General features: G+C 40.7%; 1 protein-coding gene across 1 annotated transcript in view; it reads left to right on the forward strand.

Moving 5' to 3' along the window:
• LOC122558100 (receptor-type tyrosine-protein phosphatase eta-like) overlaps positions 1-18,060 on the forward strand; it is a 125,563-nt gene that overhangs the window by 15,398 nt on the left and 92,105 nt on the right. Inside the window, exons 5-6 of the mRNA XM_043706419.1 lie at positions 14,612-14,887; positions 16,395-16,667. Of these exons, the coding sequence (XP_043562354.1) occupies positions 14,612-14,887; positions 16,395-16,667 (549 nt within the window). The remainder of the gene's footprint in view (positions 1-14,611; positions 14,888-16,394; positions 16,668-18,060) is intronic.

Below are 18,060 nucleotides of genomic sequence, written 5' to 3' on the forward strand. Positions count from 1 at the left end.
GCAACATTTAAGAGGCATTTGGATGGGTATATGAATAGGAAGGGTTTGGAGGGATATGGGCCGTGTGCTGGCAGGTGAGACTAGATTGGGTTGGGATATCTGGTTGGCATGGACGGGTTGGACCGAAGGGTCTGTTTCCATGCTGTACATCTCTATGACTCTATGACTCTTTGACCTCTCTGATAATTAAAACCTGAAACACCCAGAGAAGCTAACCTCGCCTTGTAATCTGATATTAAAAAAAAGTTTGTCAAATGATATAACCTACCTGCCCCCTCCCCCCGAATTTCACTGATAACACTTTCTGTGTGATCTGAACATATTCCAAACCAGTAAGTTTTTTTTTCCTTTCTAAGTCCATGTGGTTGCATATTTCAGACCTCCCTAATCTAAGTCTTGCAGCCACCTTCTTCTATCCACCCTGTTTCATGGACGAGGACAGAGCTTGGGCAGAGTTTTCAGTTTTAAAATCATCATGGGCTTTAACTTTGTTCCATTTGCCATACAATCAAGTACCACAGTGAATCAACTCCTTTCATGGCCAGTAGTCTAAACCAAAACTGTCTTTCTCCAATCTTGTCCACAGTTCTGTTCCCTGGCATATCAGAGTTCATTGGGGTTTCATCCATATTGCCGATGCATTCGAGCCTGTACCCAGTTTTTCCTGATTTCTGATTACAAAGCAATGGGACCCAATTAACTTGTCATTACGTTCTGTTGTTAGATGTTGGGCGATCTTGGTTTTCTGTCTAAACACTAAATCGTACCTTTTCACAAACCTACTGCACCATCCAGCACTGGCTTTGAAATCACTGAATCCATCTTTTTTTGGTGCTAATTCTTACACATTGTCAAGTCACGATGCTTCTGTTCAGATGACACAGATTAACCCAGTCAGCAATCTTTTCCTCTAGTTATGACATCTTTCCTCGGTTGGCATACTTCTGCTTTGGCATAGCCTATAAATGTGTGGCTTTTTTCCTATAATCTCGAACAAGCGTTTCAGAAACACAGAAATCCCTTGCAGCAGTGATGTTGTTGGTCTTCTGTGGAACTTAAACAACTTGTAGTTTAAACTGTGCTGTGTACTTGTTTCTTCATGGCGCCATTTTGTCAGGAAAGTTTGGGGAATTATACAACAAGTTTGGAGCACAACTCTATGCGACACCTACTTGTAAAGAATTGAAGCAACAGTGGGAAGACAAGGTCAAGAGCTGCCATAAGGTATCATAGATATTTGTGATGACACAGGTATTGCATTTGAATCAAAAATTTGCAAATCATGCCCTTTAAGGTTACATATATGATCAGGAAGAGACCCCTGGAAACTAGGGTCAGTTTATGCACGAGGTATGTGAATATTATCAGATCTTTGAACAAAAAAGGTGTCTACTTATATATGAGAATGTCCTATGCACCAATATATATGGTAATTTAAATTATGCCCTGGATACTATAACCCAATTGAATTTGAATTTCTTGTATTGACAACATCCAACCAATGAGAGAGAATGATGTTGGAGGAATAAAAAACATGGGCATTTTGAAAATTGGGCAGAGCAACTGCCACTGAACTGCAGAACCAACTAACATAGGAGAGCATAGGAGAGCAAAGGGCATCCAAAGAAATAAACCTCTTGCTCTCAAAGAAATTTCAGAAGGCACTATGTATCAAAAAAGTACCATTTCCTATAAAAACACACACAGTACAAAGAAAGAAGAGGAGAAAGTGAGGTCTGCAGATGCTGGAGATCAGAGCTGGAAATGTGTTGCTGGAAAAGCGCAGCAGGTCAGGCAGCATCCAGGGAACAGGATGGGGTGGTAGATGAGGACCAGTGGGGTTCTGTCCTGGTGGCGGTTGGAGGGGCGGGACTCAAGGGCGGAGGAGCGGGAAGTGGAAGAGATGCGGTGGAGGGCATCGTCGACCACGTCGGGGGGGAAATTGTGGTCTTTGAAGAAGGAGGCCATCTGGGTTGTACGTTTTTGGAACTGGTGGTCCTGGGACCAGATGCGGCGGAGTCGAAGGAATTGGGAGAATGGGATGGCATTTTTACAGGGGGCAGGGTGGTAGGAGGTGTAGTCCAGGTAGCTGTGGGAGTCGGTCGGTTTGTAGTAGATGTCCGTGTTGATTCGATCGCCTGAGAGTTAGGGGACCAGAGGTTATGATGTGAAATTGTTGACTCAGTGTTGAATCTGGTATGCGGTAAAGCTGGGTTATTTACCTTCCCAGATTTTACAGAGCTATTGTTTTCCATACTCGAGATGGTATTTCCCTGACTTGAATTGTCAGCTATCAAGATGGCCTTTGATACGCAATTTTGATCTTTAATTTAGCACATATGAAGACCAAACATCTTCCTGGGGGATTTACATTTCTGCAGTTGCAAGAGCCGAACGCCCAAATGTATTGAACTGCTCTCACAGTCACAGCCCCACACACAGTCTTTGCAGAATGCCATAGTTTTGACATACACTATGCAGACCAGCCCTCTCCCAAAACAATCCTCCCCTACTCGAGTGGTATCATTGCCCACCCTCTATTTTCATTTTAAAACATGCTTGCAGTTCAGTTTGCGGCAAGTGTTTCCAATAGATCACAATGTTAATTATGTATGCTGAAAGTTACTGAGTAGGATGTAAATGGGACGGTAGTTTCTGTTCTTGATTCCTTCTTTATTTTCTCTGGTGTTTCATTTACAGTTCTCACTAATGCATTTAGTGGCCTTTATAAAGCTGAAAAATTGATCAGCGTGAGATGACGAGTTCCAGTAAAGTCTTTCTCCTTTATCCCAATCAGTACAGTCGAGAAAATAGTCAATTTTGAGTGACATGATGAAGTGAATACGTCAGCACCTGCTGACTATCATTGGAGCTCCTGTGACTCTCCTCCAATTCATGGCAGGAGTTTAAGTTCTGAGGTTGTGTTCCATGATTATTCTTTCATTGACTTTGTATGCACTGCAGTAGTGTTATGACTTGTAGGTTATGCCATTAATGAATTGAAGAACTACCACATTCACTGTATGTTAACCTATATTCCTGGAATTATGACTGCAGTATGTGGCTTCCTGTTAAGAGGGAGAGGTGTAGGTAGTCAACCTCTCATTACACCTACTACTTGCCGGCTACTTGCGGAGCGTTTCAGAGAACACCTCTGGGACACCCGGACCAACCAACCCCACCACCCTGTGGCTCAACACTTCAACTTCTCCTCCCACTCCACCAAGGATATGCAGGTTTTTGGACTCCTCCATCGTCAGACCACAGCGAAACGACGGTTGGAGGAAGAACGCCTTATCTTCCGCCTAGGAGCCCTCCAACCACCAGGGATGAACTCGGATTTCACCAGTTTCCTCATTCTCCCTCCCCCCACCTTGTCTCAGTCAAATCCATCGAACTCAGCACTGCCTTCCTAACCTGCAATCTTCTTCCTGACCTCTCTGCCCCCACCCCAGTCTGACCTATCACCCTCACTTTGACCTCTTTCCACCTATCACATTTCTGACGCCCCTCCCCCAAGTCCCTCCTCCCTACCTTTTATCTTAGCCTGCTGGACAAACTTTCCTCATTCCTGAAGAAGGGCTTATGCCCGAAACGTCGATTCTCCTGTTCCCTGGATGCTGCCTGACCTGCTGCGCTTTTCCAGCAACACATTTTCAACAAAGAAAGAAGATCCAAGTAGAAGACAGCAGGATCAGAAGACCAGAAGGAAGAGACATAAGAGATTGTGTAGACTTTGAGAAATTAAGTTAACATAATGTTTAACAATTGTGTTATTGGAAAGCATATTAATAGAAATGTGTTCAGTTTAGGGATAGTGGTTAGTTAGAGGAAAGAATGTTTGGTTTGTTAATACTTTTGATTAGTGTTCACTACTATAGTTCGGAAATATTGTTTTTTCGTTAAATAGTGACACTTAAGGGTTCTCTTTCACCGACACTAGTCACAGATTATAAGGCAAGGCGAGCTTTGCTGTGTGTTTGGTTTTAATCAGTGGAAGGGTTTGACCTCAATATTGTAAAGTTTTGGGTGCTTATCATTCAGGATTTGGACAGATTTGGAAAGGTTTTGGTATGAAAGGTCCCAGCAGATTTAAACACACTTAGGCGATTAGTTTCCTAGATCTTTAAATAAATTTAGGTGAGAAAAATCTGTTTAATTTTGACTACTTGTAGTTGGTTAGATTAAAAGTGAAAGAAATGGCACTTTCAGTTACTAAATGTTTTCTCGGGGTGGAAGAAGTGACTGGGAATTTTATAAATAGTGAGCAAAGGACAAGCTGCTGCAATTGGTAGACAAACTGGAGTTGGAATTGCCTATCTCTCTGAAAAAGGAAGGGGTTATAACTGAAATAGCTCAGCATATAAATGTGTTAGAAAGGCCATTAGAATTTTTGGAAATGGCTAAATTTCAATTGCAGATGAAGTGGCTTAAGTAAGAAGAGGAAGAAATGAAGAGAAGATTCTTAGCGGAGCAAAGAGAGAGAAGAAAGAGAAAGGGAGTTGCAAATTTTCATTCGTATATGAATGAGTAAGAAGGTAACTAGATAGAAAGATTTGGCCCACTCAAGAACAAAGGAGGAGAGAAATGCATGGAATCAGAGAAAATGGGTGAGATTCTTAATGAGTACTTTGCATCAGTATTCACCGAGGAGAGGGACATGATGAATGTTGAGGTTAGGGATAGATGTTTGATTACTCTAGGTCAAATTGGCATAAGAGGGAGGAAGTGTTGGGTATTCTAAAAGGCTTGGTGGACAAGTCCCCAGGTGCGGATGGGACCTATCCCAGGTTACTGAGGGAAGCAAGAGAGGAAATAACTGAGGCCTTATTGGATATCTTTGCAGCATTCTTGAACACAGGTGAGGTCCTAGAGGACTGGAGAATTGCAGATGTTGTCCCCTTGTTTAAGAAGGGTAGCAAGGATAATCCAGGTAATTCTATATTGGTGAGCCTGACGTCAGTGGTAGGGAAGCTGCTGGAGAAGATATTGAGAGATAGGATCTATTTACATACTGAAGAAAATGGGCTTAAGCAACATGGATTTGTGCAAGGAAGCTCATGTCTTAATAGAATTCTTTTGAGGCTGTGACAAAGTTGATTGATGAGGGAAGGACTGTAGATATCATATACATGAACTTCACTAAGGCATTTGATAAGGTTCCCCATGGGGTCCAAGGTGTTCTAGCTAGATGGATAGAGAAGTGGCTGGGCAACAAGAGACAAAGTAGTAGTCGAAGTGAGTTTCTCAAAATGGAGAACTTTGACCAGTGGTGTTCCACAGGGCTCCTTGATGGGACCACTGTTGTTTGTGGTATATATAAGTGATCTGGAGGAAGGGATAGATGGTCTGATTAGCAAGTTTGCAGATGACACTAAGATTGGTGGAGTAGCAGATAGTGAAGGGGACTGTCAGAGAATACAAAAGAACATAGATAGATAGGTTAGAGAGTTGGGCAGAGAAATGGCAGATGGAGTTCAGTACGGACAAATGTGAGGTGATGCCTTTTGGAAGACCCAATTCAAGAGTGATCTATACTGAAAATGGAAAAGCCCTGGGAAAATTGATGTACAGAAAGATTTGGGTGTTCAGGTCCATTCAGGTACCCTGAAGGTGACAGCACTTGCCGATAGTGTGGTCAAGAAGGCATTCATTCCTTCCTCAGAAGGGGTATTGAGTACAAGAGTTGGCAGGTCATTTTACACAACTTTTGTTCGGCCACATTTGGAATACTGCATGCAGTTCTGGTCACCACATTAACAAAAAGATGTGGATGCTTTGGAGAAGGTGCAGAGGAAGTTCACCAGGATGTTGCCTGATATGGAATGCACTAGCTATGAAGGAAGTTTGAGTAGATTAGGATTATTTTCATTAGAAAGTTGGAGATTGAGGGGGGACCTGATTGAAATCTACAAAATCATGAAGGGTATAGACAGGGTGGATAGCAAAGAGCTTTTTCGCAGAGTGGGGGTTCAATTGCTAGGGGTCACTAGTTCAAGGTGAGAGGGGAAAAGTTCAATGGAGATATGGGTGGAAAGTTCTTTACGCAGAGGGTGGTGGTTCCGGGAATGTGTTGCCAGCGGAGGTGGTAGAGGCAGGCATGATAGCATCATTTAAGATGTATCTAGGCAGATACATGAATGGGCAGGGAGCAGAGGGATACAGATACTTAAAAATTAGGCAACAGGTTTAGATGGAGGATCTGGATCGGCGCAGGCTTGGAGGGCTGAAGGGCCTGTTTCTCTGCTATAATTTTTTTTGTTCTTTGAAAGTTAAATTAACAGGATGGACATGAAGGGAGAAGATAGCAGTCTATACAAATATGTTAAAAAATTGCCACATTTCAACGTTTATTTTATTTGAAAAATTGGCCAGGCAGAAGAAGTGACCAGAGAACTTATGGGTAATGCTAGTTCAGACTAAGTTGGTTGGCAAAGCTAGTGAGGTATTTGCAGTGCTATCAGATGAGGGGGTCAAGAGATTATGCAGATGTCAGACAGGCAACTTTATGAATTGGTACCAGAAACATATAGACACCGGTTCAGAAACATAAGTCTGGCCTGATTCTTTCTTTGTTGTGTTTGAAAGACTAAACATAGCAATTTTGATAGATCGGTGCAGACCTTAAAAATAGACAAGACATATGAGGCTGTAAGGGAGATTATTCTGCTGGTGGAGCTTAAAAACTCACTTCCAGAGATGATGATAACTTATGTGGACGAACAGAAAGTTCAAGAAGTGAGAAGAGTGGCAGAAATGGAGATGAATATACATTTACATCGGTGCATAAGGTGAAATTTAGCTTCTGAAAGGAATTCCATCCCGTGAGGGATAGAAATTGGGAGGAGGGGAATCCTTTAATACAAAAGGAAAAAAGATCACTCTGGAAATAGTTCACACAGGTGAAAAGGAAGTGAAAAGCCTCCGATGTTTCCACTGTGGTAGGGTGGGTCACATAAAGTACTGGTGCTGGTCATTGAAGAAAGGCACTTGGAGAGAAGATATGGTAAAAGGAGCTAAGCCAGTGGGATTAGTGCAAGTAATAAAGGAATCCCCAAGAAAAGTTGAGGAGCTGCAGGTGAGTACACAGCCTCGGGAGTCACTGGGTATTGAGGTTATGCCCAATCTCTTTAATGACTTCACTTCTGTGGGTAAAGCATACTCAGGAAGAATAGGGGAAAAAGGGAAAAAAGTTATCATTTTAAGAGCTATAGGATCTGGTCAGTCTCTAATAGTAAGAAATGAAAGCATTTGCATTCTTCCTGACGTGTTACTCAAGAGGGTGATAATTTGTGGAATAGTTAGACAAAAATGTAGCATTCCCAGTGTAAGATCAGGTTGGACAGCTAAATCAAAACTGGAGAAGTAACAGTGGGAGTGGTTGACAGAATGTCAATTCCAAGAATGTAGTTTGTTCTTGGGAACAAATGAGCAGCATGCAAGGTGGGAGTGACGCCCCTTGAGATGGAGAAATCGAAGGAAAACCTTGCAACTGAGGAATTAAAAGAAAATTATCCTGGAAGTTTTCCAGACTAAGTAATAACAAGATCCCACTATTACAAGTTACAGCAAGCAGGACTACAGACAATACCCCAGGTGCGGCCTCACGAATACCTTGAACAATTGCAGCAGAGCCTCCCTGCTCTTAATTTCAGTCCCTCTAGCAATGAAAGACAATATTCTCTTGGTCTGCACCTGCAAGTCAACTTTTCATGATTCATGTACGAGTCCCTCTGCACAGCAGCATGCTGCAGTCTTTCACCATTTAAATAATACTGAGTTATTAATTTTACTTGCAAAGTGGATAACCTCGCATTTACCAATATTGTACTCCATCTGCCAGATCCTTGCCTATTCACTTAACTTATCTAAATCTCTCCTGCAGTCCCTCCACATCCTCTGCAAGTTTGCATTTCCACTTAATTTAGTGTCATCAGAAAACTAGGATTATACTCTGTCTCCTCTTCCAAATCACTTAAATATATCACAAACAGTTGCAGGCCCAACACCGACCCCTGTGGCACCCCGCTCACCACTGATATCCAACCAGAGAAGCATTCATTTATCTCAACTCTCTGCTTTCTATTGGTTAACCAGTCCTCTATCCGTCCTATATCTAGTATATTCCCTGCAACTACATGCATTTTTATTTTACGAATGAGTCTTTTATGTGGCACCTTGTTGAATGCCTTCTAGAAATCCAAGTGTACAACACCTACCTATTGCCCTCCATCCAATGCGCTTGTTACATCCTCCAAGAACTCCAGTAAATTTGTCAAACCAGACTTTCTCTTCCTGAATCCATGCTGCATCTGCTTGATTGAATCCTGTCCATCTGGATATCTTACTATTTATTCTTTAATGATATCCTCCAGCATTTTCCTGACTACAGATGTTAAGCCAATCGGCCAATAGTTACCTGCCTTTTGCCTACATCTTTTTTTAAACAGCGGTGTGACATTTGCTGTCTTCCAGTCCACTGAGTCCTGCTTGGAATCCAGTTGGTAAATTACCACTAATGCACCCTCTGTAACTTCACACCATTTCTTTCAGCACTCCGGGATGCATTCCATCAGAACCAGGGGACATATCTACCTTTAGACCCTCAAGTTTGCTCAGGACTATCCCTTTAGTGATAACAATTGAATTGGGGTCCTCCCCTCCCATCATATCCTTAATATCATTCTTTGGCATGTTGGACACATTTTCCACTATGAAGACTGACACAAACAAGTTATTCAAGGCCTCGGCCGTTTCAGCATTACCCAATATTATCTCCCCTTTCTCATCCTGCAAGGGATCTAGGTCCACTTTAGCTACTCTTTTCCATTTTATATATTTATAAAAAACATTTCCTACCTGTTTTTATATTCTGTGCTACTTTGCAATCAAAATCCATCTTCCCTTGCTTCATTGCTTGCCTCGTGGTTCTTTGTTGCTTTTTAAAGTTTTTCCAATCTTCCTGTTTCCCACTACTCCTGGCTACTTTGTAAACCTGAGTTTTTTGGATGCCTTGCTTTATTTCCTTGGTTATCAAAGGCTTGCTATCCTTGTTTTTGACTGGAATATACTTGCCTTGATCACTGTGAAAAATCTCTTTGAAAGTCCTCCACTGTTTCTCAACTATTCCACCAAATAACTTGTGTTCCCATTCTAATTTAGCCAACTCCTTCCTCATCCCATTATCATCTCCATTGTTTAAGCATAAAATCCTGGTTTTAGATCAGGATTGCTATCCATAAACACCAACTAGCCACGAAACGACACGACCAGCTATCCTTAGTAGCCACACGCGCAGATGACAAGCAACATGAATTCGACAGGGACAACACTACTATTATAGGACAAGCCAAACAGAGAACAGCCAGGGAATTCCTAGAGGCATGGCACTCATCCACAGATTCAATCAATAAGCACATCGACCTGGACCCAATATACCGGCCACTGCAACGGACAGCTGGAACTGACAACTGGAAGCGGCAGATTCAAACCACTACAAATGCCGGAGGAAAGATCACAGAAGTGCTTCACAGGAGGCTCCCCAGCACTGATGATGTCACCTTGACAGGGGACGAAACGTTTGCAACACAAATTCCCAGCTCGGCAAACAGAACCACAACATGACAACTGCCATTCCATTCTTACATGCCTCGGATATTTCTCGATTATTTGTGCCACTGCAGCGTTATTATTGGGTGGCCTATGACTCCCTCCCATGACTTCTTCCCCTTACTGTTCCTGATCTCCACCCAACTGGGTTCTACATTTCCTTCTTATTTCCTATATTGTCTCTACCTATCGCCCTAATCTCGCTCTTAATTAAGAGCACGACCCCACCTCCCTTACCTTCCAGCCTATCCTTATTAATTACCTGATACCCTTGTGATAGAACATCCTTGTGATAGGAAGGATGACCCCAAGGAATGTGAAGATGAAGGCCATTTGAAGAATTTCAACAACCATCCCGGAAGAAAGAGGTGCATCGATTTTGGGGACTAAGCAGATTCTACTCGAAGTTTGTACTAAACTTCAGCAGTATGGTGGCAATGCTGATGGATTTACTAAAGAAGAACGTGAAATTTCAGTGGACAGAACAATGCCAGGAGGCATTTGAGAATTTAAAAGCCATATTAACCATTGCAACAGTTTTAGCGACACCAAATATTTTGAAACCCTTTAAAATTGCAGTCGATGCTAGCGATATCGGGGTTGAAGCTGTATTGATGCAGGGAGATGACAGAATTGAATGGCCAATTGGCTACTTTTCAAAGTAACTCAATATCCACCTGAGAAAATACTCCTCCATCGGAAAAAAAACTATTGAGTTTCATATTGGCCAATGTGTCGGAGACTGTTGTATACACTGATGACAACCCTCTAATGATTTTGAAAACATTTAAAATTAAAAATAAGAGACTATTTCATTAGAGTCTTATGTTACAGACTTTTACTTTACAAAATGTACATGTTGCAGGTCGTAAAAATGTGATTGCAGATGTGTTATCGTGGATTTAGAAAATGTATGAGGTTGGACCGTATCGATTCCAATGTTATATATGTGTGCGGAATTAATATGAGAGGAATAACTTAGATTAATGACAGATGTATTTCATAGTAATGGCATTAAGAATTAGAGAAACCAAATAAAGCCATCTTTTCATTTTGATGGTTCATTTTTTCTTAAGGGGAGAGATGTTATGAAGTTGAGGGAGTGTATGCTCACCTTAAGATAGGAAGTGTTTTCTGAATTTTGAAGTAAATTTAAAGCACAGCCATAGCTGCTAGAACAGAACTGCTAAGAGATGGGCTGTTCTAAAATAGATACATGCAGCAAATGGCTGTTAAGTGGATACCTGAATTTTAGTTGCTGTTATGACAACAATTCAAATTTAACCAATTAATTTAAATTATGCCCAGGATATTAAAACCCAATTGAGTTTGAATTTATTGTATTGACAGCATCCAACCAATGAAAGGCAATGATGTTGCAGTGCAATGGCAATGAAAGGCAATGAAGCAATTTTCAATCTGCTCTGAAAATTGGGCAGAGCAACTGCTACTGAACTACAGAGCAATTGCCTTAAAGCTGGAGAGCAAAGGGCATCCAAAGAAATAAACATCTTGCTTTCAAAGAAATTTCGGAAGGTACTATGTATCAAAAAGTACTGTTTCCTGTAAAAAAAAACACACGCAGTAAAAAGAAAGTAAAAGATTCAGGGAGAACACAGCAAAATCAGAAGACCAGAAGGAAGACAGCATAAGAGACTGTGTGGACTTTGAGAAATTAAGTTAATGTAACGTTTAATAATCGTGTTGCTGGAGCAGCATATTAATAGAATTGTGTTCAGTTAAGGGATAGTGGTTAGTTAGGGGAAAGAATGTTCCGTTTGTTAGTAGTTTTGTTTAATGTTTACTATTAGAGTTCGGAAAATAAATTGTTATTCTTTCTTCAAATAGTGGAAATTAGGCATTCTCTTTCACTCACTCAAACTTCTAGCAGATTGCAAGGTAAGGCAAGCTTTTCTGGGTGTTTGGTTTTAATTAGCAAAGGGATTTGACCTCCGCATCTTTAGGTGTGCTATTTCAATAACATAGGTCTCATTTCTATCAATCTAATTAATAAGAACAATAAATTAAAACTTAGTCTGTCAAAGTTCACACAGAATTGATCCTCCTCAACTTTCTGTATCTTTTTTTGTCATCTTCTTTCCAAAATGCCTTCTCAGTTGTTTTCTAGTGTCAAGAATATTCGTTAAATGTGTCTTTATAGATAGACAGCATGGGGATTTCTTGTGCGAGCCTGGTATTTCTCTCTCAGATGGCACTTCATTCTCACCCCTTCAGATGGCAGTTGGGTGTCCTCTCTGTCCAGTTGACCCTCTGTTATATACCACCTATGACATATCAAATTATTGTTATGTGATTGGTTTCATGTTGTCAACACCATCAGATTTGAATTTAATTGGTCCTTAGTCTCCAAGTGCCTTTTTTAAATGAATTGGCCGAAATTAAGCTATTGTCTGGGTAAAAATATTGCCTGCTAACTGAACGGCTTTTTGATACATTGAGTCAATTCAAGCACCCACAGCTGCTTACCCACAGACATTCAATTTTAAATCTCTTAGCATGCAAAGCATTTTCTCTTAAAATGATGATACAATACTCTTCCCCCATTTTACTATTTTACCATTTCTACACACCAACTTTGTGACACCATTAAACTGAATGTAGTTCCAAATCCACCATTTCCAAAGTCCATTAACCATCGGCACAAACATTTCTTGCTGATCTGATCATTCAAAATGGTGCCAGATGGTGATGGCCTGTGGGCTGACCTCAATCTGTGTTTTCAGCTGCTGGAGTGGAAAGATTAGTACAATTATTGCAGCCTTTATAGTACTTGGAGGACTAGTTGCCTCCAGAGCTGCTGCTTCATTCTCAAGACCTGTGGACGCTCATTTAATTATCACTTCCTCTTGACTGGGCACCAGTTGGTCTTATGTCTTTCACGATAGCTTCTGTAGAAAAGATCATTTGACAGTGAAATGCCACTAAATGGTAAAGTTGCATCATTGAATAAGACCTATAGCAATGGCACATCATTAACCACATAATGAGATTTTGAGGTTATTATTTAGGATCTGGTTTCCAGCATCTGTAGAGGATCTTTTCTTTCTTTGCTGTGCTACTTACCTGTCTGATCTTGTACTCTCTCTACACTTCTCTTTTCTTGATTCCCTGCTCAGCCTTCTATATTCAGCCTGGTCCCAACTTGTATCATCTGCCTGATTCTGTCATAAACACACTTTTTCTCCTTCCTCTCAATTCCCATTTTTATCATCCAAGTAGAGCTGGATTTATTTGCCCAAGCTTACTCATTTGACCTTGACTGTACCTGAACTGTTTTCTCTTTTAAGGCAGATCATTGTTCAGTGACATCTTTGCCTGCCAATGTTTGGTTCCAGTTTACTCGGCTAGATCCAGTCATCGCCCATTAAATTGGTTTTCCTTTTGTTAATTATTCTTTGTTATTGCTCTTTGTCCTTTTCATATAATACACTGATCCCTAAATGTTCTCCTGCTAGCACTTGATCAATTTGGCCTACCTCAGTAGAATCAGGTGTAGCATCATATCTTTCTCATTGGGCTTGAAACATTCTACTGTAAACATTTCTTCTTACAATACTTTAGGACTTTTGCCTCTTTCCCCTTTTCACTCCCAGTATTCAAGTTTATTTTTGGATTATTAATGTTCCTCTACTGTAACTATAATTACACCTCTCAAGTTTCCTTACAGATGTGTTCATCTATCCCTTATATACTGCATGAAGTAATTGCAACTTCTTTGTTCCTTAACTCTAGCCAAATAGGTTGTGTCCTTTCCATTCCTCTTGCATCCTTCTATCAACTTCTGCTTTTCAATTATTTCTACCAAATGCTTGTGCACTGATTATTGACCTTGCTGCTGAGGAAAATACATTTTTCTTATCCACACTGTGGTCAATGGGTGTGACATTAAACTACCAGGCTGTATGAGCTGCTACTGGTGACGTTCTTTGGAGACAAAGACCCTTATAACCTGCAGTTTGACATCAGCATATTATGGCTGGTATTTTGCACCATCGATTATAAAGGCTTGGAAGGAGACAACCGAGAATGTGCTGGAAGGAGTGAGGTTTCATGTGGAATGCCAAATGCAGGTTGGTGTTACAGGAATGAAGGGATTGCAGCATTATACAATTTACCTCTGATATCGTAAGATAAGGGAAAATTTGAGGATGAGAACTTAAACTGTTTCAGTTATGTAGCTAAAATATGTGATGGAATAGGATTATAACTGTCATGAAGTATGCTCCTTATTGCACTTGTGTGTTTTTCACCAAGAATCTGACCTCATTCTCATTCCCTTCACTTGGCATCAGTAACCATTTTACACTGGAAATCCTAAAGGCTGCTCCACCTAACCTTCCTGATGAAGGGCTTTTGCCCGAAACGTCGATTTTTCTGCTCCTCGGATGTTGCCTGAACTGTTGTGCTTTTCCAGCATCACTAACCCAGAATCTGGTTTCCAGCATCTGCAGTCATTGTTTTTACCTAACCTTCACAATGACTGCCACAGAATTGGTCTTCCTATAGTTGAGCAGCATTTTACATTTTTTCACTTATTGAAACAATGGTGCCTGCTCGTTTTGTTTCTGCTCATCCAAATTACTTCTAAATATTCTTTCCAAGGATAAATAATTACTTGTGTGATTATAGAGTAATATGTAGTTGAAGTGATTGTGCTATGATTAATGCTTATCTTTTAATATTTTCCCCTGTCATCTCCTCTTTCCCATTCCTATTGTGTCTCCACATCATGAACGTCATCTGCTGCCACTGTGCTTCTTGATTTTCATTTTCTCCTAAAATCTTTTTAATACAAATGCCTCAGAATTGCTACATGTAGCTTTTCCTTTTTTATATGCTTTTGAACCTTGGATATCTAGTGCATTATACTTTAATTTCCCTTGTTAAGTTTTCCAGTTTGAAGGAAGTTTGTGTGAGATGCTTCTTGCACACTACTGTAAGCAACTGTTTATTCAAAGAAGTGGGGTAACTGTTTCAACAGAACCCAATGAAGTACAGGATGTGATGGTGGTGGAAGCTGGCACCAACTTTGTAACCCTGAGTTGGAATCGATCCCCAGATTTTAAGGAAGAGTATGAGTACATGGTGCTGACCAAGGGAAACCCAGCCCCTTTGGGTGATAATGGAAGCATAACTGTGCCAAGTGAGAATGCTACTGTAAAAGGACTGACGTCTGGAACAGAGTACAATTTTACCGTAATAACACTGGCAGCAGATGGGACTCAGTCAGATTCAGCGACAATATCTAACTACACAAGTAAGTGTTTATCTTAGGTACGTCAAATGATATCTGAATAAAAATATTTACTTAATCTTTACCATTTCTATGATCACTAGTTTACTGACTGCATGAAACATTGAGGCTGCTTCACAAGTAATATGAATTCTGTATAAAGTCTTTGAAGTACCAAAACTTCACCGCTTTGATTTGTATAGAGCTAACTTTAAGTTTTATTTTTCTGGTTGATTTATTGCACCACGATACCTCAACCAAAATAGGTTTTAAGGAAAAATAAAACGCCCATGTGTATACAATTTGGGTATGTGTCGAAAGTCCAGCTTTGATGGTTAAATTATTCAAAGTATCAACCTGGCTTACTAAAAAGCACTCTAGTCTTTATTCAGAATGTTGTTTATTCAAACTTGATCGCAATGTTTGAGTGTATAATTTAATCTAGCTTCAGTGTATAACTGGAACTTCTCTCTTTCTCTGTCTTCATTGCTCAGTCCTTTGAGTATAGGAATTGGGACATCATGTTGAGGTTGTACAGGACATTGGTGAGGCCTCTTCTGGAATACTGTGTGCTATTCTGGTCGCCCTGCTATAGGAAAGATATTATTAAACTGGAGAGGGTTCAGCAAAGATTTACAAGGATACTGCTGGGAATGAAGGGTGTGAGATTATGGAAATAGACTTCTTAGCAATTTGAGGGGTGATCTTTTTGAGGTTTATAAAACCGTGAAGGCCATGGTTAAGATGAATGACAAGGGTCTTTTCCCTAGTGTGGGTGAGTTCAAAAGTAGGGGGCATATTTTTATAGTGAGAGGAGAAAAGGACACGGGAGGCAACTTTTTCTTTTACACACAGAAGTGGTTCATATGTGGAATGAACTGCCAGAGGAAGTGGTGGATGCACGTACAGTTACAGCATTTAAATATGTGTAGGTTAGGTGAATTAGCCGTGGTAAAATTGCCCATAGTGTTCAGGGATGTGTGGGTTAGGTGCATAAGTTAGGGGTAAATGTAGAGTAGTAGTGGAATGGGTCTGGGTGGGTTACTCTTCGGAGAGTCATTGTGGACTTATAGGGCCAAATAGTGAGAAGCTCCGCACTTCTGATCTTGTGATTCCCCCAACTTTCTCGATAGAATCCACATCATACTGTGTCGTGGAAGGTTCTGCCCAGTATTCTGGTTGAAATCTGCAAAAACCTTATAAAGTAGGAATAAAACCATTTCTGTTTATATACTATCCCTTTGCTCCTACATTTTTACATTGCGTTGCTGGTTCATACAAGGCTGTTCATAACCTTCCACCAGAGAAAATCCAGCTGATGCAGGCAATGTACTTCATTGTGATTGATCCTGAAGCTTCTGTATAATCCTGAGTTTCTACACCTTCCGTCAATTGGAGTGAGTGGTTTTCTAACGAGTACAAGTAAAAATTACAATCCTCCTTCAGATTATCCAAAAGCTCAACACTTCATTGAGCTGCAGCTCGCATTCTACTGGGTAAAGATTCTAAACCTATTCTCTCATCCATACAGGACCTGTCCAGATACCGCCAGAGAATATTACAGTTGAGAATAATGGCACAACCAACACTTTGATTGTCTCCTGGGTTTCTCCATCCGGCAATGTGGATAAATTCTTTGTCCTTGTTCAAGATATCAGGAGTTTAAAACAGCAAACCGACAGTAAGGATTCTACAATGCCGATAACATTCATCGATCTTCAACCTGGGCGAGAGTACAACGTCACTGTGATTACAAGCAGTGGACCTTTCAATGTATCTTCTGAAAATAAGCTTGGTAGAACAGGTGAGTGGAATGACAGAAAATCAGTTTGGATTGAATCCATTTAACTGTAATATGGCAAAGGTTTTCACCTTCTTAGAAATTATAAAAATTAACAAGAATTTACCGTCTACCAAGAGTCATAGAGATGTACAGCACGGAAACAGACCCTTCGGTCCAACTCGTCCATGCTGACCAGATATCCCAACGCAGTCTAGTCCCACCTGCCAGCAACTGGCCCATATCCCTCTACCCATCCAGATGCCTTTTAAATGTTGCAATTGTACCAGCCTCCACCACTTCCATACACATGCCACCCTCTGTGAAATAGTTGCCCCTTAGGTCTCTTTAATATCTTTCCCCTCTCACCCTTTAACCTATGCCCTCTAGTTCTGGACTCCCCCACCCCAGGGAAAAGACCTTGTCTATTTATCCTATTCAACGCCCCTTATCATTTTATAAACCTCTAAGGTCACCCCTCAGCCTCTGACGCTCCAGGGAAAACAGCCCCAGCCTATTCAACCTCTGCCTATAGCTCAAATCCCCCAACCCTGGCACCATCCTGAGCTAGAAAGCATTTAAGTTTTCACTCATGTAGGATGCTACATGTAATGCCTTCTTCGGAGAACAAAGTCACTGAAGTGGGTCTTTGTGCGGCGGTTTTGTAACAACAAAAGATTAATCATTTGAATAAATGCGCTCTGCTACGATATTTCCAATGCCAAAATATTTACTGTTGGTAAATTTCTTCACAAATGCTTACAGCTTCAGGACCATGAGCCCCCCAGAATCTGTGGATTTAGCGAAATAACACAGCAGCATCCTGTGCTAATTTAGTACAAACAAATTTCGCATAATTTTAGCCACTGGCTTTTTTCTAGAGGGTTGCTTACCAACCATCATGAAACAGCAGTATGGAACTTACAATATGACACCATGTCTCTTAAACAAGCACCACATGAAATTTGGCATTGTATGCCAGCAACTAGCAACTGGGTGTACAAAATATTTGTTTACTCCTAAACTTCATTGCTATTTTAGCCAGAGTAAATAAGGAAATATACATCATCCTTGATTGGACCACAACATTCCTTATTCTACTGTCATTCTCACCCCCACATTGGAACATCTAAACTAGCTCAAATGCACAAACTAATTATTGTGAGTTGGCTTTTCTGCACAACAAAATGATCAGAATGAGCACAGAAGCACCTCCAGAGTATTTATTATGACACGCTGTAGCTAAGATTCCACCTATTGGGTCTTTTGGAGTGAATTTTACTTACAATTTATTTTGGATTAGAGCTTTTGTAGCACAATGGCTAACCATTTTATTCTAGGTTCAAGTCCCACTCCAAAACATGATGGCCAAGGAAAGTTCAATATCACCCTATAAATCCTTCCATCTCTCAACAAT

The sequence above is a fragment of the Chiloscyllium plagiosum genome, chromosome 16, assembly GCF_004010195.1.
Source record: "Chiloscyllium plagiosum isolate BGI_BamShark_2017 chromosome 16, ASM401019v2, whole genome shotgun sequence".
In the NCBI taxonomy this organism is placed as follows: Eukaryota; Metazoa; Chordata; class Chondrichthyes; order Orectolobiformes; family Hemiscylliidae; genus Chiloscyllium; species Chiloscyllium plagiosum.